Raw genomic sequence first — 23,474 nt, forward strand, 5'->3', positions numbered from 1 at the left:
CTAACTGCAGAGCTAGGGAAAACCAAATCTTTACATCCTTCAAAAAAGTCAACCAGTTTGGGGCCATCCATATTTCCAGGAGGAAGCTGTTTCACAAGGCAGACACTATGACCAAGAAGGCATGTTCATTTTTATGTTATGTCTATAGGAAAATCAAAGAGTACATTCTCTATTGCAAAGATAAACGTGGTGATACTATGAACAATGCACTGCATGTAGGTTTAGTTATATTGTACATTAAGTTAAGCCATTGAAATCAATGGGACATCAGTTGTTATTTTATTCTTATACTTTAAGGATAACTAAATTAAACCAATCCAGTATCAGGAGACAATAATGTACTACAGTACTAAAAAAAACGATCACAAATGTCACATAATTTATTGGATTTTGATTCAGCAGCTAGTGTGAGTTCAGCTTCTGTACTTTGTAAATCATGATTTATATAGCATAATGTAGGAGCCCAACCAATTGTGGTTTACTCACCAATGAGTTATTCAAGATGTACAATTCAAGTCTTCAAAGACCAAATCAGTTAATAAGTCTATAGTTAAAAAATGTAGTTCAGCTGATAAAGAAGTCATAAAATGGTAGGTCCCAATACCCCTTAGTGCTGCAGCATTAATTACAAAAATATTAAACTATAATTTCTTTTTCCAATATGTTACCTGGTTAAGAAACATTTTTAAAACTTAAATTTGTCTTAAAATATGCTTTTTTCTGTCTTGCCTGAAAATTGGCTGGAACTTTGAAGTAATCTGATTTCTATCACTATATATCTCCACCCTACCATGACAATGCAGAGCCAATGAGGAAACAAACAACCAATCCCTAATGGCTTCTACACAGTGCCAAGTGCTGAGAACTTATGCTTGCATTTCAGCTGACAAACGATGCTGCTTTTCTTTGCAGGTTCATCAAAATGGAAAAGTGGAGTTTATTTTACTTACTACTTCTTCATATAACAGTCATATGCTCCCTCGACTCGGTAAGTTTTACTCTTTGCAAGAAAGTTCTGTATATTTTTAAAAAGGGAGGAGCGAAATGAAAAACCCAACCATAAGTTGCATTCACAAAGTGGATGTAGTGATCCAGAAATGAGCTGCATAGGACAGATTCTCCTAAATAATTAGAACTGCGTTTGATTTTTAAAAGCAACTGGTAGGGAAAGAGATAAAACCTGAACTTGCAGGTTTTATCTGACTTGATAGCATCGCTTTGAACCTTGGAAGACTGGACAACTTCAAAGTTTTATTATATTTTTGCAACTTTGGTGAAATGCTTAGAGGTAAAGTGGAACTTTAAGCTTTGCCTCTCTGGTTCTCGTTAGCCTTTTCACAAATAGAACCTTAACAAAAAATGGTTGACTCTAACTTCTTCCTTCATCTCTTGCTCATAAGTAGTCATGACAGCAGAGGGCAGATGCTCCCTGCTAGTTCCAAACATTCTTCCTTTCCTTTCTTATTCCACCTTTGTTGCCAGGCTTAAGTCTGGGTGTTATATGTTTCTAAGCTAGCTCTATATCCCATCCCAAACTTCACTCCATTGTATCTCCTGTGCCTACATTGCCTGACTTTTAATTTGGGGTTAGTTAAACCATAACCATCATGAGCATAACTCAACAGGATTTTTTTCCCTATCCCTACCCAAAATCTGGAGGTTAGTTTACCTATTTTTCAGATTTAAAAAAAATCCTATTTCCTATGTTCTGCATACTAGCTATTAAGCATTCAACTTTAATTTTTCCCATCTTCCTTGCAAATCACTAGATTGCATCAGTATAAATTAGCTATGTAAAGGTGTCACTTATCGAAGCATTCTAGTGTCAGAAAGGAAGCTAGCAACAAAATCATTTGTTTCATGTGATTTATAATCTTTTTCATTGTTTCTTGTGAGTTTCCTTAATACCTCATTAGGTAGAAAATCCTTAAGTTTGGTTGCTAATAATTACTTAAGCTGTAATGTTCTCAGAACATGCTGATGGGATGTTCCTTTATGATGTTAATAAAACCTTACATCAGAAGGAACTGCTTTGTCCCTGAATAGTGTAACTGGATTTCACTATTACCATCTTGGCAGTCAATGAACATAGGGTTAGAATTAAAATGTAAGAGGTGTGGATAAGGTTTGAGACACAAAGGAATATCTTTGTTGTTTGTAATTGTCTGGATGCTGAATTCCAAATTCATTCCAAATTATCAGTATTTGTAATTGCCTTATGGAGCTCATGTAAGAAAAAAAGGACGCCTTTTGTAAAAGATTGTATATTACTTGGATGTAATTCTTAGCTTGTAACTGGCCATATAAGTTATAAAATAAAAGTGTGTGTGTGTTTATCAGGCATAGCAGCTTTGACAAACATTCAGTTGTATGCTTGGAAACCAAAGGGTTTGACAACAGCTGTTTAATATCTGGCTTTGAATTTAGATTTTTTTTTTTGTAAATGTACTCAGTAAAGCAGGCTGAATCAGTTACAATCTGTTTCCAATTAGTGATCTAGCTACAACCTAAATAACATCTCTCCCAATAATGATGTTTTTGTTTTCCATTTTTAATGGCTTTTAAGGGACTATCCTCAATCACTTTAAAATTTAGAAATCTGCAATGTTCCAGGTAAGTGGCTTTCCACTTACTTGTGAAATATAGTTATAGAACAAACATTTGGAATTTTTCTTCTATTTTTTTCTTTTTTGTGCATAGAATTTGCAGCAGATTTCTGTTGTGGTATTTGTAAACATGCAGAAAAAGTCTTTTCCCAGAAAAAAGCAAATGTAGCATTTTCAAATCAAGAAGTTTGGTGTTGACCTTAAATGACTTCTTTGAAGATCAACAAGGGGGTAGGAAGGAAATTGGTGATTATTTGTGATGTAATTTATTCAGATAGGTGTTTGATCCACTCCCTTTCTTGTGTTGGAGACTTTGAGATTTGGTAAATTGTTCAGAAAAAGTCCCAGAACTTTATTTAGTGTTTTTATATCAATACTAAAAGCCCCAGTATATGAGAATAGATATTGCAGAACTTCCACTTCAACTATGCTACCAATGATAGACAACTAAAACTTTCATTTTCTTTGGGGGAGAAGGAAATGATCCCTCCCTCCTTCCTTCCTTCCTTCCTTCCTTCCTTCCTTCCTTCCTTCCATCGTAAAACTGAAGGAGTGGGATGTGACACTCAGGAATGTGGTTTTATTTAGATTTGTTATTGCCAAATGTACATTTTAAGGCAAATTGAAAACTGAGGCTGACATAACATGATAAATTGTACTTTCTCCTTTGCCTCTAGCAACTTACTTCCACAGAGTACATAAAACATTTTTTTTACCAGCCAATCTAAGTTATTTCCTGTATAACAAGTGGGTAAGGAGAAAAGTGACAGGAGAGACAGTGTGGGGAGAAGGGAAGTAATGACAACTCTGATGTAAAAAGTGGATATTCCACCTCTTGTTTCAGGTGGAAATTACATGCAGTTAAAAATTATTTGTCATCGCTATCCTTTCAAACTTCAGTTACATCCTAACAAAAAGATCATTTTTAATGTGTTAAGAAGTTCATATTTAAGAAAGATCAGAATGCTCCTGCTTGCTTGAATGTTTCTCAATTGCTCAGTCAATGTTGGGGGCATGTGTGTTTTTAAAAATCCCACTGAGCAACATTTAAAGGATAGGCCATAATCAGCTAGGACCTACAGAGGGGTAGCGAGCTGGGGAATTTTAGGAGTTGACATTCACAAGTCTTGTTAAGATTGGACAACTCTAGAGCAGCTAATTGATTATACAAAATTGTGTGTGTGTGTGTGTGTGTGTGTGTGTGTGTGTGTGTTTGTGAGGTTACTATTACAATGCTGGAATTTAATTTAATTTAATTTGAAATTTTTATTATTTGTTTGCTAGCCATATAGGATTGTTTTATGTACTAGAGATGATCATATAAAATTTTCAAATAAGTAACAGAATAATCCTGGTTCGGTCCCAGAATTTCCTGGGAATTTTCTTCCAGTTTTGGCATTCTTATCCCTGTCTTGAGAATTGAAGAGATCCATCTGCTGTTTAATAATAGTTGTTTCTGGCATGAAGCTTGTGGGTTCCTAACCTGTCCATTTAGCTCATGTCATTAAATAGGAAAAAGTCCATTTCCTGTCATGCTTGTTTCATTGGACTAGGAATGCTTCTAGAAAAGCATTTATTGATCTTCATTTTTTCATTTGCCACAGGGTATTCCTCTCTCTGCATTTTTTCTTCCATCACAGAAAATCTCATTTCTTATGATAACCCAGCAACACAGTCAGCTGCAGGAAAACTGCCTTTTACACTGATTGTTAGAGCATTAGCAAAGCTCCTTTGGACTGTCATTATGCCTTTCCTTCCAGAATGCTTTTCTTTTATTTTTAACAAGTTTTATTGATTTTTTAATATTTACATATACATGTATTTGTGAAACAATATGGTGGTTGGGTAGTTAAAATAAGAAATAACCAGTTGTAAATAGTTCAGGTTACATCAACAAAGATGCCCTCTTTACTTCCCTTAGTTATTACATAGTCAAAATAGGCAAGTTACCGGTAGTACATTTCTAGTTGTAACCTAGTCAATCAACAAAACTCAAAATATATTTTCAGTAATACATATCAATATCCTGTTTTTAAATTTTATCTAATTGCAATAGGATATTCTAGAGTGGCCTATAGTATATAGGAAAAAGTTTAATTTTGGGGTAACCCACAATTCCCTATTTCAATAAAGAATAATTCTTTTGTCTACAAAACTTATATTGCTCATTACAAGGCATTCTTATGTTTTACCATTAAAGTTTAATTTTCATCTTAAGAAATCACCAGTTATTAGAAATATGTTTTTTGCCTTAACCATTCAACAAATATTAAAATACTGTCTTTTATATATAAGATTCTAGATTCTATACTATGGTTCAAAAGTAACCACTGAATATTCTGTAAGTCATCTTGACCGTACATCAATTATTAAAATACAATCTTTTGATATGTCATTCCAAGTTCTAAAATATAGTTCGGAGTTATATTCTAAAAGCTTACATTTGTTTTCCTTTACAGATCTAAAAGCTAAATGTAAAATCTGTTATATTTTTTAGGGATTCCCCTTAATCCATAAAAAAGATATTTTTATAATCTATTTTTAGGAATCCCAAATGAGAAAAAAGTTCAGTTTTTTTTTAAAATCTAACTCTTGCCTTCCTTTTGTGCCAATCATGTTTCCCTCTTGGCATCTTTAAAATCTCAAATGTATCTTCCTTTCTTCCTATACCCCTTATTTGAATCCAGGAAGCGTATCCAAATGTCAGTTTTGCAAGGAAGATGTCCCCTTTGTAACCATTGTATTTTTGCTTTGATAACTCAGTTTTTGATGGTTGATATAATTTTAATTTAATTTAATTTATTAATATTTCTATACCGCCCTTCTCCCGAAGGACTCAGGGCGGTGTACAGGGCAAGAATAAAACACAGAATTACAAAAGTTAAAAAGTAATTAAATACATGCCCATTAAAAATACAGTTAATACATAATAGAAAAACCCCAATAAAATGACAATAAAAACCCCACCAATCCCCCCTCAGGCCAGGCCGGCTTGCTCGAACAAGTATGTTTTTAGATCGCGGCGAAAGGAGCGAAGATCGGGCGCCGTCCGGAGCTCAACCGGCAACAGGTTCCATAGTTCCGGGGCTCCCACAGAGAAGGATCTCCCCCTGGGGGCCACCAGTCGATATTCTCTGACCGGTGGCACCCTGAGGAGGCCCTCTCTGTGGGAACGCACAGGGCGGAGGGAAGTAGACGCCGGCAGCAGCTGTTCCCTAAGGTACTTCGGACCCCTGCCATGTAGGGCTTTAAACACCATTACTAGTACCTTGAATCTCACCCGGAAGACAACTGGTAACCAATGCAGCTCGCGGAGCAGAGGTGTGACATGGGAGTATTGGGAGACTCCCAACACAACTCTCGCGGCTGCATTCTGTACCAGTTGGAGCCTCCGGGTGGTCCTCAAGGGAAGCCCCATGTAGAGAGCGTTGCAGTAGTCTAGACGAGAGGTCACGAGCGCGTGAGTGACCGTGCATAAATCATCCCGGCTTAGATAGGGCTGCAACTGGCGCACCAGGCGAACCAATATAGTTGTCATTAAATCAGTCAAATCTTTTTGTTCTTTCAATTCTATCTGGGTTAGGTAGAAAGTAGTAGCTGGTATTATGATTGTCCTTTGATTAGTTGAATTCTCAATATATTGTATTTGAAGGCCTCTTGGTGTTGTTTTCTTCAGGTGCTGCTGATTTTGGGGTTGTAAGTTTTGTACTTGCCATTAAAGTTTGGACTTTAAGGTCTTCTGTAGGTTGCTTTTGTTGTTCTTTGAAATCTCCTATTTTAGTATTAGTTTCCACTTCTTCTATTTGATTTTGGGTTATCTTTTACTCATTTAAAGCCAAAATTTGATTTGGTAGCTTTAAGTTGTCAGATTTTTCTTGCAATTTAAGTTTAAGTTTAAGTTTATTATATATGTATACCACCCTTCTCCCGAAGGACTCAGGGCGGTGAACAGGGCACATATAAAATACAAAGTACAACAATTAAAAGAGAATTAAATATAAGCCTGAGCTAAAACAATAAATAATAGTATTTTAAAAACCGCAATAAAAACCCCAACACATTTAGCTTTATTTGCTCTGTCATTGCCAAAATCGTGTCCAGTATCAGTTTATAATCAAGTGGTGGGATGTATTCATACATTTCGTTGTTGTTTGCAGTTAAATCTTCCATGGAGGCTGTTTTAATAATAGTCAAAGACTTTCCACCTCCTGAAGAGTTGTATTCAGTGCCAGGTGTTCCCACCCTTATCTTAGTGTCAAGGTCAGCTGTGTTATTCAGTCAGCTCTCACAACAAAAAAAGGAAATTTACTTGCTGTACCAGGTTTTGCCACAAGATGTCATCAGTAACATATAACATGCAATGTAGGAATTTTCTTTTCTTTTTCCAAATTAATATAGAACTTTTGTAGGATTAGTCCAATTTTTTTCCTTAATTCACAGCTTAGAGAAAAGATAGGATAGTGGATTTCCAGCAACAAATAGAAGCTTTTTAGTAAATACAGATGAAATTACTTAATTTCTTTGCTGAATTAATTAAAGTTCTTTTGTAGCTTTAAGGCTTTAAGATTTGTTCCCAAAGTAGATATTTGCCATTTTTTTTTTCAAAAAATGGGGAAAGAGATTTTCAGGAAAGTCCCACAGGAAGATGGTTAGGGAATAAGAAAGGTAAAAGCTCACCCAGGTCCTCCAGATTGCTTCTTAGTGCTAGGTAGTGCTTTGGCTTTTGGCAGAGAGCGACTTAATGATTGGCCATCTTTATGGCCGGTCTCTTCTTCTTTGGGCCAAAGGAGATGATTCTGGATTCCAGCAGAGGGCTGCCACCCTTCCGTGAAATTCCTCCCCTTGGTAATTGCCCCTCCAGGGCAATTTTTGACCCTTTTCAGGGTCCTCCAAAAAAGAAAGAAACGGACGGCAGGAAGCAGGCTGTTCCTGCATGTCTAGAAGCGCCGTGTGCGCAAACTGGAAGTCCAGAATGCTTTTCTGACTATGCCTAATCTCAGCACATGTTTTCCACTGCCATAGATTGGATTGCACCGAATGGCAAGAATTAAATGAAAAACAAAAAATTTAAAATGCAACCCAAATATTTAAACAGTGAACATGCACTTCATCTTGATCCAGAGTCAATATGCCTTGAGCAACAAATGCTTATTTAACACAGCCTAGAAAGGAATGCCAAAGATGAGAAGGACTTGGTTTAAAAATAATAACTTAATTTTCTTGTTACCAGTCTTACATATCCACCCATTGCTACCTTCCCATTTAATTCATTTCCTGTTGTTCAACAACCCTGAATTATGTCTTGTAGAATGAAAATAAGAAAAAAAGTCTAGCCCTTGATTAATTATCTCTTTTACCACAAGTAATAGTATGTACGGTATATGTTTTCTGGCTGTGGTAATCTCCTACTTTTAAGTCCAGCCAAACTTAATTAAGTTGAATTATGGGAAGGCCTATTTTTTAAACTGATGAATTTCAAATGCACAATTATAAGAAAATAATTTCTGGTGTTGTCACATTGATAGAAAGGAAACATTAATGTTTTGAACATGGTGAATATATACAATATTTATATAAAGCAAAGCACCTTTGGCATCATATGTCATTTTTTTTCAATCTCCAGAAATTCCCACTGCAAGTGTTGGAACTGAAAAATAGGAGTGTAAGCCAGAATCTGGATTTTTTGGTCCTGTGTGCTATTTTGAATTTTTAGAGAATGTTGAAGCATGTTCCATAACTGGTATGGTCAGTTCCTAAATTAGCAAAAGGCAAACTGGTGAGGTTATTGGAAATACAGATGACGCATGAGGCTTTTGTTGTGTAGTATTCTAGTTTCCCCCTTTTAAAATCAATATTTTTAAAAGGTAGTACAGGATCCTGGTAGATATCAGGAGAAGGGTATGACCCTTTAACTTGGGAATGCTGGCAATGTGGATCCAATAGTACATAAATTGTTAAGCAACTTACAATTTACTGCCCATAACTGGGGAAGAGGGTTAGAACATTAAGGATTGATTCTATATCTATATCCATATAACCTCTTTGCAAGGGCACACCAGTGTTTCCAAAAGACATGCCCTCAGGTTAATACCTGTATCTTCATAGCTGAGGTAGATGAAAAGCGAATTGAGATGCCCCATTCTGTAAGATATGTTTCCTTTTTATTCTGGATATAGAACCTCTATGGCACATGGGAAAAAATAAAATTATGAGGTTGAAGGTGGCAGAATGTTGGTCACAATTGGTCCTACAGTTTTGCTTAGGACAGCTTTTTCTATCCTGTATCCTAGACATTGCTCCAGTGCTGTTTTGGCTGTGAGGGAATTTGGAACCCCAGCTTCTATAGCCATTTCCCCCTCCTCTTTTTTTAAATATATAGGTTGACCTGTCAGTTGGTTGACCTAGTCCCTGGCTAAGTGCATGCAAATGAAAATATAATTTTAATATAAAAGATCCACTTGTGTGCTTTTGTGACTTTTTGTGGTAGGGCATTCCCTTCACAGTGCCTGCACTTTGCAGCTCCCACACTGATCCTTATAGCAAAACAGACTTCTCAACATGGCTCCAGCAGCTGCATTTTAGAACTCAAATGACCACTGGATGGTGGCCTAGATACATAAAAAAAATGACTGCTGCTACTTTATAAGGATTTTTTAAAGGTTCAACCTGTTAATCATGGATGGTCCACTGGGGAAAAACATTACTGTCTAAGGAACAATGAAAAGGTTGTACATAGCAGTTAGAGGAGGCTTTTCATATGATAGTTGGTGTTGAAGGGTCTGGAATGTCAGCTGACATGATGTCAACTTGGAATATAATGTGATAAAGTTGAATGGATACCAGTGCAGCAGACTCCCATTTCAAGAAGAGACAACCTATTTAAACAAGATTTGGAGCGGCATGATTTCCTGCTGGCTTTCAAATGGGATTACAGCAGAGCAATTGGATGGATGTTGTTATGTATTGGCTTTAATTGCTTGAAAACTGTTGAATAATAGTTAACTGCTGTGTCTGTTTAAACTCCAGATTGCTTGTCTCCACAACTGTTAACTTGTGTTTTAGGTGGGAAGTACTGCTTTAATTTCATTGGCCACCGCCTAGCGGTGGTCTGTATAAATAGAAGTTAAGCAGCAGTTAGTGCTGCTTCTGTGTTAACTGAATAAATGTACTGTTGTTTCACTGTACTGCCTCGTCAATGCCTCACGGGTCCCGAAACAACAGTGGCGACGAAGGTGGAATGTGCTGCTAAGGAGAAGGGAGCCAGAAGTCACTAGGGGTGAGGCCAGGCATCAGAGCCCTGGCAGGAACTACATTCCCCCCTCTGTCTGCTAGTAAGCCATGCTGGAGACAACCTCGTCCTAAGGACCTGTCCCTAGGACCAACAGAGAAACCTTAGCAGCACAAGGCATTGAGAGGTCGGAAACAACTCACCATGGCCAAAGTTGGCAAGTTGGCGGTGTTCGATGTGGCACATTCCAAGAGGTTGAGCTCGTACATTTCTCAAGTCAAGAACTTTCGCTATAGCCAAAAACCTAGTCGCTCCTGTTACACTAGAGTCGGTTGCCTACTCCGATCTCCAGAAGAAGCTCAAGGACCATTTCAAGTCAAAGCTTTCCATAATTGCATGGTGGCATGCGTTCAAACAGCAGGAGCAGCAACCAGGAGAGTCTGTCACTGAGTTCATAGCCGCACTACGACAGGCGTCCCAGCTTTGCAACTTCACAGACCTTGAAGAGAGACTGAGAGACCATTTAGTATGTGGGTTGAGGAACAGGGACCTCCAACAAAAGCTGTTTGCGAAGGAGACCCTGATGTTCCAAGACGCCCTGAGGGAGATAATGGCCAAAGAAGCTGCCAGGGGTGCCGTCAAAGACCTATGGCCCTCCAAGAACACTCCCAGCCCAGAAACCGTCCACCACGAGGACGCTGAAAGAGCTGAAGACTCTGACATGGACCATGAGATTGATCGACTGCAGAAGCAGCCAGAAAGAAGCCAGCAGCCATTTGAGAAGGCAGTTCCCTTCACTCAATGTGTGGGCTGTGGAGGCCGACATAGACGCTCGGAGTGTAGGTTCCACACAGCAACGTGCCGGGCATGTGGCAAACAAGGCCACATCACCACCGTCTGTAAAGGTTACCAGAGGAACATTCCACAAGAAGAAATTCCCAGGAAAGGTACCGGGGCCCTGGGGCAACACAGAGTTGGCTATTGCTCCAGCAGAAGGAGCGTATTTAGAACAGGCGCCAATCGCCCCCTTAAAGAGAAGCTTAGACTCAAAGTCAAGCTTCATGGAGTCCCATGCCACATAGAACTGGACACAGGGTCAGCCCTATCTATAGTTTCCCAAGGAACTTTTAATCACATTTGTAATTGCAGTGGCAAATGGGTTAAACTCAAGGTGTCTAACTGCTTGCTTATGGATTTCCAAAACTCCCGCGTAGCAGTTAAAGGAGAAGCTACGCTCAATGTGCAGTTCAAAAAGTTTGAGGGTCCACTGGATGTTGTGGTAGTTGAGGGCCACCACACAAGCCTCATCGGCCTAGACTGGTTTGATACCTTGGGCATCCAAGTGACTGGCATTAACAGAACGCAAGCAGCGGACCTGTCGGCAGTTTGCCAGAAGTTTGTTGATGTTTTCAGCCCTAGCTTAGGGAAGTACAAGGGACCTCCAATTGCCCTCCACCTTGATCCTACCATAACCCCAATACGGATCAAGCCTTGTAGAGTGCCTTTTGCTCTCAAACCAAAAATCAATGCATAGCTGGACAAGCTGGTGCAACAAGGCATGTTGCAGCCAGTAGATAGCGGGGTGTGGGAAACCCCCATAGTCACATCACTTAAGGCCAATGGTAAGGTGCTCATATGCACAGATTATAACTGCACTATTAACAGAGTACATCAACAACATGCATATCTGGTGCCTGTACTCAGCCTTTAGCATCATAGCTGGAGAGTCAGTAGAAATTTTTACAGAACAGCTCAAAGCTGTTCTTCAGCGTTTCCACAAAGCAGGGCTGAAGCTAAAAAGGGAAAAATGCAAGATAGGGGTAGATTCAACCGAGTTCCTTGGTTTCCGCATAGATGCCACAGGCATTCAACGGTGGATTCGAAGCTTAAAGCAATTCAGCAGGCTCACAACCCTAAGTCAAAGGGGGAGTTTTAGGCTTTCTTAAGGCTATTAAACTTTTATCATGCCTTTCTTCCACACAAGGCCACAGTGGCAGAGCCATTACACAGGCTCTTGAACAAAAAGGCACAGTGACAGTGGATGAGCATCCATGAGAAAAGTTTCTCCGTAGTCAAATCACTGCTGTCTTCAAACTAAGTGCTCACACACTTTAACGAAAAGCTGCCTATCAGCATTGCTTGTGATGCATCCCCGTACAGGGTAGGGGCCGTGTTGAGCCATTTAATGGCTGATGGGAGGCATGCTCCCATCGCTTATTATTCTAGGACTCTGTCTTCAGCGGAACACAACTATGCACAAATAGACAAGGAGGCATTGGCCATAGTGGCCGGTATCAAGAAATTTCATGACTACTTGTATGGTTGCCAGTTCACGGTCTTCACGGACCACAAGCCACTTCTGGGTTTGTTCACCACGAACAAACAAACACCTCAAGTACTATCTCCACAGATGCTGAGGTGGTCTATTTTTCTTTCAGCCTATAATTACAGGCTGATTCACAAACCAGGCAGGGAAATGGGTCATGCGGACTACCTCAGCAGGCTGCCCTTGTCACACATAGAGCCAGACCCCACTATGGCTGCATGCATCCTGGCTATCCAGGATTTGTCGGAGTCTCCCCTCCGCACTGAGGACGTGACTGCTGAGACAGCCTCCGACAAAATGCTAAGCCGCGTTTTGAATTGGTTGTACACAGGATGGCCGGACACCAGTCTGGGGCCAAACTTCCAAAGTTTTTATAGGAGGAAGGATGAGCTATCAGCTCAGAAAAGCTGTATTCTTTGGGGGAGTCAGGTCATAGTCCTGAGCTTCTTGAGGCCCAGGGTTTTAGAGTCTCTACATGAGGGACATCCAGGAATAGTCTGGATGAAGGCACTTGCGAGAAGCTATCTGTCATGGCCTGGGTTGGATAAAGATATTGAGGCCCAAGTACACAGTTGCTACACTTGCCAGCAATCCAGGCCCGAAATGCCTCAAGCCCCAGTCCACCACTGGGAAGCCATGCAAGCCCCATGGTCAAGAATCCACATTGATTTTGTGGGACCATTTCAGGGACAGCTGTTCCTCATTGCGGTGGACAGTCACACTAAGTGGTTAGAGGTCGCACCCGTCCCAACTATGACTACTGCCAGGACCATCCAGGAACTGTGCAGCATCTTTGCAATGCACGGTCTACCTGACGTGCTAGTCTCCGACAATGGGACTCAATTTACTGCTGCAGAATTCCAATCCTTTCTGAGGGCCAACTTGATCAGGCACACCACTTCGGCCCCTTTCACCCGGCCTCCAACAGCCAAGCAGAGTGCATGGTCCAGACAACCAAAGAATCCTTAAAGAGGATCGTAACCGGCAACTGGCAGCACAGGCTGGCAGATTTTTCACTCTGCCAACGCATGACTCCCTGCACTTCCACGGGCAGAAGCCCAGCAGAACTTAGATGGGGACGGCGCTTAATCACTAAGGTAGATCGGCTGCATCCAGACCGAGTTGCCTCGGATACAGCACAACCAAAACCACCGTGAAGTTTGCAAGTGAGTGACCGGGGCTTTGTGGGTGGTGGCTGTGGTTGCTAAGGTGTAAGGGCCACTCTCTTATGAAGTGGTCCTGGAAGATAGTTCAGTGCTTCGCCGGCACATCAACCAACTGTGCCAGAGGCTAGCAAACCAGTTGCTGGCTCAAGGCTCTCATGAAGACCAACCCCAGGGGTGGTGCAACAGCGGCCTGATGGTGGAGTTTGCATGCACCGATGAGGCTCTCAGCTGAGGAGATGGGGGGATTGCGGTAGGCAAATTCCCCCCAAATGCAGAGACTGCACCCACTGACTGGAACTGGCAAATGGCTCTGATTTCCAGCCCAGCTGAAACTGTTCCCCCAATGGACTTTGGCTTGAGTCTACCAGGATAGACAAGCCAAAGGGACTCGGGTCAACCCGAAGCAAATGGGTCTCAAAGTCCTGGTCTACCCAGCCTGGCAGGCGAGCAGGTAGACTGGGAACCTTCAGCGGCTCTGAGACACTCGGAACAGTTGCAAAAGCCACCAAAGTATTTACAGGACTATGTTCAATACTTGAGATTGTGAACCATCTAGGGGGAAGGGGTGTTATGTATTGGCTTTAATTGCTTGAAAACTGTTGAATAATAGTTAAGTGCTGTGTCTGTTTAAACTCCAGACTGCTTGTCCCCAAAACTGTTAACTTGTGTTTTAGGCGGAAAGTACTGCCTTAATTTCATTGGCCACCGCCTAGCGGTGGTCCGTATAAATAGAAGTTAAGCAGCAGTTAGTGCTGCTTCTGTGTTAACTGAATAAATGTACTGTTGTTTCACTGTACTGCCTCGTCAATGCCTCACGGGTCCCGAAACAACAGTGGCGACGAAGGTGGGATGTGCTGCTAAGGAGAAGGGAGCCAGAAGTCACTAGGGGTGAGGCCAGGCATCAGAGCCCTGGCAGGAACTACATTCCCCCCTCTGTCTGCTAGTAAGCCATGCTGGAGACAACCACGTCCTAAGGACCTGTCCCTAGGACCAACAGAGAAACCTTAGCAGCACAAGGCATTGAGAGGTCGGAAACAACTCACCATGGCCAAAGTCGGCAAGTTGGCGGAGTTCGACGTGGCACATCCCAAGAGGTGGAGCTCGTACATTTCTCATGTCAAGAACTTTTGTTATAGCCAAAAACCTAGTCGCTCCTGTTACACTAGAGTCGGTTGCCTACTCTGATCTCCAGAAGAAGCTCAAGGACCATTTCAAGTCAAAGCTCACCAGTCCCGAAACATAACAGATGTTAATTGCTAATCTCATGTCACTCCCTTCTGCTTTTCTTCTGAAGCACAGAGCACATGCTTTTTGACCTTCCTCCTGGTAGAACATATTTAACTAGGTCCTGGGATTGGTCTGTCCATATGAAGAATTTCCCATAAATAAATATCGTTTCTACTCTACTTAGGAAATCTGCTTAATTAAGTATTGTTCAGATCAGGTTCTGCTATTAGGCCCACAAACATACACACAGAATGATTGCTCCATTGTATCTCATTCCTCAATGGCCTTCAGAGCATGTCTAAGAAATTCCTTACATTGCCCACTATGGTGATATCAATCCACCAGTTACTCATAAATTTTATTTGGTGCCAAACATTTCTCTGTCCACAGAATATAAACTAATTATGTCCTGAATCAGCAACAATTAAACCTGAGAAAAATAGCACAGAACAAACATGAACATTAGAGAATGTATGTCATTTATCAACACTTTTATTTAGAATAACAAAAAATGAGGAATATTGTACACCCTGTTTATTAGTTAGTTCACTTGATATCAACTGAATCCTCTTGAAATTCTTTTGTCACTTTTAAAAAACAGAGTCAAGAGAGGGTTTTCTAACACACATTATTCTATTTATCTTGAAAATCCCCCACTTTTTTTTAACCATAGCTCCATATTTGTTACTTAGGCACCTTTTCAGGAATAAAAGGAATCTGTCCCATACAGTTTTCCTAAATAACTAGGAGCAATAAGCAAGAACTTAAAAGCTCAGCTATCTATTAAGAAAGCACATTCCATATTATTTGAATGTAATAGGATTTTGTAGGAACTAGTTATGAACTGACACTGCAGTACTTAGCAACTCACTGATGTCTTTCCCCTCCTTCCTGAAGACTGTAGGAAGTTGTTTCCAAGAGCAGCTGAGACTCCAGGCCCAATTGAGACTTCTGGAACACAGTGTGAAGCGACAACAGGCAAAAATTGTAAACCTCTTAATGGAGAGGGATATACAGAGCAGAGATAAAGAAGGTGAAAGCAGTGTCATCCATCTGGGAGAAGAAACAAACTACAAAGGTTAGAAATAAATTTCATCTTTGTTCTCCATTCATTTTACAAACTTGGGGGATGATCAAAATTTAGAATCCATACCGTGCCTTCAACTTCTAAACTTTACACAGAGCCACCTGTTTTGAATTGTTTGCCTGCTCTCATTTCAACTTTTCAACTATATACTGCAAATATTACATATATATGTATGTACATGAATATAGGTGTAGGTATAGGCATAGGTAAAGGTAAAGGTTTCCCCTTTCCAGTGTGTCTGAATCTAGGGGGTGGTGCTCATCTCCATTTCTTAGCTGAGGGAGCCAGCATTGTCTGAAGACATTTCCAGGGTCATGTCACCAGCATGATTATATGCTGAGGCACATGGAACAGTTACCATTGAGCCATTGTGCCCCCTACACACACAAACACAGATAGCTATTCATTTAGTCATCCTCCCATATCATAGTAAACTTCAAATCATGGTTTCTCGTGTAATATTCCATTATTTCTCAATTTGGATGCTGCACCAACTGTAGTAAAACATAACAGTTTGGCATAATGATCAAAATTAATTACACCAAAATTACATGAAGCAAAAAGAATATATTTAAACTTACCCCTAATGTATAAATAGGATTACATGTAGCCAACTCAATAGTATGCTTAGAATTGGTGACAGGATACTTGTTTGACCTGCTTTGGACCATACCACATAATCAGAAAAATGGTTAAGGAAAACTGAAGGGGGAAGCATTCAGCTTGGTCATGATTTTATCTCATAATAATTATGAAAACTTTTATTTAATTTACATAAGGCATTTTATCCTGCACAATGCATGAAAAAAGCATATCTCTAAACCCCACTCCTTCTCCTTGGCCTTTATTTAGGGTTTCTACTCTTCATGAATCAAAAGTTTAGTAAAATGACTTACCATACTATTTTTAACAGAAAATTTTCAATATAGAAAGAATTACTTATATTACATTGCAATAATCTGAACAGTAGTCTCTGCAGGTCTATGTGCACTTACTAAGGAGTGTTTTTGTGTAATTCATTAAATGTGATTCATATTGTGTTGTACACCAGTATTTGGTTATTAGAATTTTCTTCATGCTAAATTCTGGCATGTGTAGAAACTTGGATCACAACTTTGAAACTCTTTGTTGAAAACCCTGTAGCATGGTCCAACCTTAAGAAACTGAAGAATATTAAGTTTGACTAGGGAAGCTGCATATAAAGGGAAGTAGATTTTTGAAATGTTTGCCATCAGTCATTGACCACAGTTATAACTGTGGTAAAAACTGTGAAAAAGTATTTGCAGGATGTGTATTTGCAGGTCTGATTTACATTACTTATTTTAATGTGAAATTATATATCTTGAATTTTTCCAGTAGCTTTCATAGCAATGGTTCAGCCAAGGCAGAACATTAATCAAGAGTAACCAAAACAGTTAATGAAGGCCGGCTAAACATTATAGTAAACTTTAGTTTTGGCTAACCCAAACGTTTGTCCTATGTTTAAATAGATGTATTGATAATCAGAAGGGACGTGGTGGCTCAGTGGGTTAGGACGCTGAGCTTGTCGATCAGAAGGTTGGCAGTTTGGCGGGTCGAATCCCGAGTGCCGCGTAACAGAGTGAGCGCCTGTTACTCGTCCCAGCTTCTGCCAACCTAGCAGTTACCTTTACCTTTATTGATAATCACAGTTACAGTAAGTAACTAGTAGTCATTCTGGCCATCTTGCATAACCTTTGTGTTCTATCATTGAATGGTTCAGTGAACACATCAAGCAACCAGGTTCTATTAAAATCATTGTTTCTGACTGTTCTATGCTAGAACCACAATTCTATTATTTCCTTAGTTTTCATGGTCCTTTTGCTATCAAGCCATGAGGGTATAGCTCAGCCTGTGACTGACAGAAAAGGCCAGCTTTTGTTACATTTTATGTCTATTTCTCCCAGCACTAATTCATCTTCCACTCCTTATGGCAAAGGTATGCAAAGTTATCCAATCTACTCACATGCAGAATCAATATCATTGGGAACAATTTGGTAAGAAGCAATATATGATCCATGAATGGCATTTCCCTCATTGAATTAAAAGTTGTACAGGCTACACTATGCAATATTATATAGCAGGAAGGAGAAGAACATGACTAAACTGTATTATTTAAATCCATTGATGTTTTGCCATGATTCAGATTGCGCCGAGATCTATCATGCTGGTCATATACAAAGTGGATTTTACAAGATGAAACCACTAAAGAGCCCCAGTGGATTCTTTGCCTACTGTGATATGGCAGAAGGAGGTGGGTGGACAGTCTTTCAGAGACGGTCAGATGGGAGTCAAAATTTTTATAGGTAAGAAGAGAATATTTGTAGTTCAGGGTTGAACTGTGAGATCCTTGGTGCTTTCTAAGCTTGAGTGCTTTCTTGCAGACATTTCATTACCAAACTAGGTAACATCATCGGTGCTAATAGGGAGTGGGGTTTGCTCTTATTTTTATATACTAGTGGCTTGCTTTGTCAGTGTTGTTGGGAGTGATAAGAATTTCATTAAACAAAATATAATAGGTAAGATATAATAGGTAAGGTTTATTTAAACAGATTAAAATCTATAGATTGTTATTTTTTGAAATAAAATTCATTTAGAATTTCCAATTATTATGGAAAATGAAAATGTATCTTTTGTAGAAACTGCCATTTTTTATGGCCCTTGGTTAAGATGCAGTTTGTTGTAGAATCAAAACTGGATTGTTTTTTAACTAAATGCATGGAAAAAATTGTATGTACACAAAGGACTGGACCTGAGATTCCCCAAATACCAAAAATGTCCAGGTGCTCTTGGTGAGTCTTAGATAACTAATTTACTTGCCGATAAAGACTGTAAAATCATGTGATAACTAGCAAGATTCTCTTTGGTGACTGGTTGGGTAAGATACTATTGCACTGAGAAGCAGAAAGTGTAGGAAGATAGAAATCAGTAGTCTTTTTTTATTGTACTTCACACTCATTTAATGAATTTTTATTTAAGATTTATTTATTATGTTAATATAACTGCCCATCTCGTGGAAAGTGATTTTGGGCAGCATACAACAATCTACTAAAGAGAAAGACTACAAAGTAATTATTTCATAAAACCATTATATAATAATTATTTAAAAAGCTTCAAAAACCATCAAAGCAGTATTTATTAATCAAATCTATATTTCGTGTTATTTTAATCAAGCAGAAGCAGCATAACGATTCTGCTTTGAAAGTATACTCAGGTTTATTGATTATTATTGATGGAGGACCTGAAATTGCAATCAAATCTTTGTAGTCATTATTTATTAATAGAAAATAAATCTATAAAATGAATTGAATTTACTTTGTTTTTTGCCTAGAAACCAAATATATGTTTGTAATTTGTAATTGTTAGAGAACTGCACAAACGTTTTTAAAGCCACTTAATAATCCTCCGTGATTTATACAGATCAGAGGTTTTAATCTTTTTTTTTCAGAAATTGGACTGAATATGAGCAGGGTTTTGGAGATTTTACTTCAGCAGATGGTGAATACTGGCTTGGGAATAAAAACCTACATTATTTGACTTCTCAGGGTAAGAAAAATACAATACTTTATTAGAAAAACCAATAATAAGGGATTTGTTGTTTTTTAACAATCAGCAGGAAGACCAGTAGCCAGTAGGATTTCTCCACAGTTGTAGTTCAAATTAAAGTGTCTCTGAGTGTGATTTATTGCTGAGTTACAGTTTAGATACATTCTTATATAGTAACATCTCAGGGAATACATTTATATCATTCATTTAATTTAGGTGCCACCCAACTCCAGACTGACTATGGGAACCTCATAATATAACAGACAAAATAAATTGCAATATGAATAAGAAATAGGAACAAAACAGACACAGGATAAATAAAAAACAAGTTACAAAAAAAAACCCCATCAGGATGATAAATCCAGCCAACTTGAAAAAACATATATAAATGAATCCAGCAAGGAACACCAACCAGCCCACCCTGGGAGAACATCTAGGTCTTTAAGGCTCTCAAGAATGCCATCAGGATGAGAGCCACTTGGATCTCAATGGAAATGTCATTCCAGAGGGCAAGTGTTGTGACAAAGAAGACCCTCTTTCTGTGTTCTGGTAGATTATATTGTTTAATTGAAGAAACCCAAGGGCCACAAACCCTGCCACTCTCTCAGCTAGATAGAGACTATAAGCATTCCTTCCAATAACCAGCCTGTAGGGTATGTAAGCTTTATAGGTCATAACTACTAGCTTCAATTGTATCTGAAGCAAAACTGGCAGCTGCCACATTTCACAGATCAGGGATGTCATCTGGGAATAAGGAGACATAACCATCACTGCCTGCACTGCATGGTCTTCAAAGGTTGCCCCCTGTACAGCCCATTGCAGTAACTGAACTGCGGGATGCGTAGAGCATGAGTAGCTCTCTGTAGAGCCTCTTGTTATAACTTGTAGATTTTTGGACCTTTGGACTTTCTTCTAAAGCAAGCATGTCCAGGAAATCTATGAAAAGAATTTAAGATCATTTTTACAGCTTGCAGGGTTTACTTCTATCTCTCAGAAATGCATTCTGCAGAGATGGATGTATGGCGCAAAATGCATACTTGCAAACTGCTTGAGTCTCTCTTAAAAATTTTTATCTGTCCCCAAACCAAAGGCAATTTCTCCCCAACCTGGTATCCCTTTCTATTTAAGTTGGAATCCAGGTTTCTTCATTCCATTACGTAGGATGATGGATATTGTGGTCCATCAGAATTAGAGGGCACTTGGCTAATAAAAGCTACTTTAGTTAAAGTGGTTATTCTGTTTAAAAAAAACGCCATAAATTCCAGCATATCATTCATATATTTGCTGGTTTTTATATAATAATCTCAATTGGATTAATACAATTTGCATATTTTAAAATATCTGCTCTGGACACTGAGCCAAATTGATACAGAAAGAGAAACAATGCCTGCTGATAACTGGAAATCACAGCAACATTTACAAACTCTATCAATCTGGAATGATAGTGAAACAAATTTTCTCACTGTTTTTCTCTACCCAGACAAGAGAAAATTTCTCCAAACACTAGGCATTCAGTTGTAGGTTGTGTTTAGTTTGATAATCCAACAGCTAAATTGAAGCCTGGGATATGTAAACACAGGACCTAAAAGTGTGTGTGTGTGTGTGTGTGTGTGTGTGTGTTTCTTGGATCTGACTTTATGTGTATATGTGTAGTTCTTTGCTTTGTTCTGACTGTGAGGTCTGAACAGCTTGCCTATATAGGCAAGCCCTTCAGACCTCACAGTCGGAACAAAGCAAAGAACCACACACTGTTAATACAGTATATAATTCAAGTGTTAAATACATGGTCAGGTATCACTAATGCATGATACAAAAAGTACTGAGTTGCCAACTATAAAGAGCAAATTAATTTTTATAATAGTGATAATAAATGTTCAATAAAATTCCATATTAATGGATTCATCATTGATTAATCAAAGTATGTCAGTATCATGCTAAGCAATAAGAAAATCAAATTGCTAAAAAATGAGGAGTTAGCCATGGTATCTGAATTCTCTCAATGCCTGCAATGAATTGAATGGAAATTCTCCCTTCCTCTCTTCTGAATATTGTATCTTCATTTGTTCTTTTTAATGCAGGGAATTATACTTTGAGGATCGATTTGTCTGATTTTATGGATGAACAGCGCTTTGCACAGTATGAAAAGTTTCGAGTTGCAGATGAGCAGGTAGTAGAAGTAGCTTCATTAGAATTTGGAGTTCTAAATATGCAGTATAAGAAAATAAGTATTTCATAACTGTTGTATCATCAGAATTCTGAGTGTTAATGTGTGTGCATGTGTGAGTTTTAGCATGTTACACTAGTGTAAATGAACTCCATTCAGCTGTGAACATCATGGGCAGTCAAGAGTGACCAGTTATATTTAACACTCAAAGGCATAATGTATTTTGGAGGGATTAGTGAGATCTCTGAAGGGAAACATTCTGTTACTTATCAAATTTCACAGAGTCCCCGTGGGAAGATAACCCTCATTCATTATATATACACACACACACACACACACACACACACACACACACACACACACACACACACATATATATATATATATATATATATATATATATATATATATATATATATATATATATATATATATATATATATATATACAGTGCTTTTTGGTCATAGAACGTTCAGAATGGAGTTCCAGCACTTTTTTTGGATGGAACCTTGTAAGGTAGGCAAGGCGGGTTGTATGACGTGTGAGTTCTGGCACCTTTTTCTTTTACAAAAAAAGCACTGTATATATATATATATATATATATATATATATATATATATATATATATATATATATGGATCCTTGGTTTTTCGGGTTTTTCCCCGCGTAGAATTAAAGGTGTAGGCGCAACGTTTCGACGGAATCCCATCCGTCATCATCAGGCTTCTGCTTCCTTCTTCTGGGAGAAGCATGTGGCTGTTTGTTCCTCTTTTTTAAACTGCCAGAGGGGGTGTGTTCTGTGGAGGTGTGCTCTGATTGGGTAGGGGACCAAGTGTGTTCTGATTGGGTGGGAGTGTGTTTTGAATGGTGGGTGTGTTCATTCCCAGAGAAAAATCATCCAGATGTCCTAAGCTCTATGGTCTGCCCAAGATACACAAAGAAGGAACCCCACTCAGACCCATAGTCAGCTCCATAGGCTCACCTCTACAAAATCTAGCCAAATTTCTTGCCAAACAACTACAGCCTTATGCAAATTCCATCACCTCACACGTACAAAACTCATTCCAATTCATAGAGATCATAAGTAAACTAAACTTACAGCCCTGGGACCTACTTGTGAGCTTCGATGTTGTATCCCTCTTCACCCAAGTGCCTATCAAAGAAGCCTTGACAGCTATCCTAAATAAATACAACCCCCCAAAACACATCCTAGATCTGACCAACCACTGCCTATCTAACACATACTTCATCTACAATGGACAAAGATACAAACAAATGGAAGGAGCACCCATGGGATCACCCCTCTCACCTGTCATCGCAAACCTCTACATGGAACACTTTGAAACCCTCGCTCTAGAAAAATCCAACCACAAACCCAAACTCTGGCTCAGATACGTAGATGACACCTTCGTAATCTGGCCACACGGCAAAGAAAAACTGGATGACTTCCTCATACACCTCAATAGCCTACACCCCAAAATACAATTCACCATGGAAACAGAAGCTAACAATCAACTTCCCTTCCTTGATGTCTTAGTCTACAAGAAATCCAACGGCTCCCTAGGACACACTATCTACCATAAAAAAACACACACAAACCGCTATCTGAACGCACTCTCACACCACCACCCAGCACAGATCAACTCCGTAGCCAAGACACTCATCTCCAGAACAAAACACCTAGCTGACGAACAACACCTAAAAACCGAACTACACACTCTCACTAATGTACTAACAGCCAATGGATTCCAAAGAAACACGATTACCAACTTAATCCGAAGAGAGACACCCACAAAAACCCAAGACAGAGAACAAGAAAATGGCAAAGCCCTCCTCCCATACTTAAAAGGGACCACAGACAGAATCAGCAAGGTCCTCCAAAAACACAACATCAAAACAGCATTCTACACAGACAGAAAAATATCCACCATCCTAAGAAACCCCAAGGACATAATTGGGTTAGAAAACCAAGGAGTATACGAAATCCCATGCACCACCTGCCCCACCACATACATCGGACAAACCAACAGAAGAATAAGTGCACGCATTGAAGAGCACAAAAACTCACTCAGAAAAGGAGAACAAACTTCATCCCTGGTCCAACAC

General features: G+C 39.2%; 1 protein-coding gene across 1 annotated transcript in view; it reads left to right on the top strand.

Annotated features, from left to right (window-relative positions):
- Positions 1 to 905: 905 nt before the first annotated feature.
- Positions 906 to 23,474, top strand: part of FGL1 (fibrinogen like 1) — a 34,965-nt gene continuing 12,396 nt past the window's right edge. Inside the window, exons 1-5 of the mRNA XM_083367529.1 lie at positions 906 to 988; positions 15,451 to 15,631; positions 17,805 to 17,964; positions 19,107 to 19,204; positions 21,283 to 21,371. Of these exons, the coding sequence (XP_083223655.1) occupies positions 923 to 988; positions 15,451 to 15,631; positions 17,805 to 17,964; positions 19,107 to 19,204; positions 21,283 to 21,371 (594 nt within the window). The 5' untranslated portion in view covers positions 906 to 922. The remainder of the gene's footprint in view (positions 989 to 15,450; positions 15,632 to 17,804; positions 17,965 to 19,106; positions 19,205 to 21,282; positions 21,372 to 23,474) is intronic.

The sequence above is a fragment of the Vipera ursinii genome (genome assembly GCF_947247035.1).
Source record: "Vipera ursinii genome assembly, chromosome: 7".
Taxonomy (NCBI): domain Eukaryota; kingdom Metazoa; phylum Chordata; class Lepidosauria; order Squamata; family Viperidae; genus Vipera; species Vipera ursinii.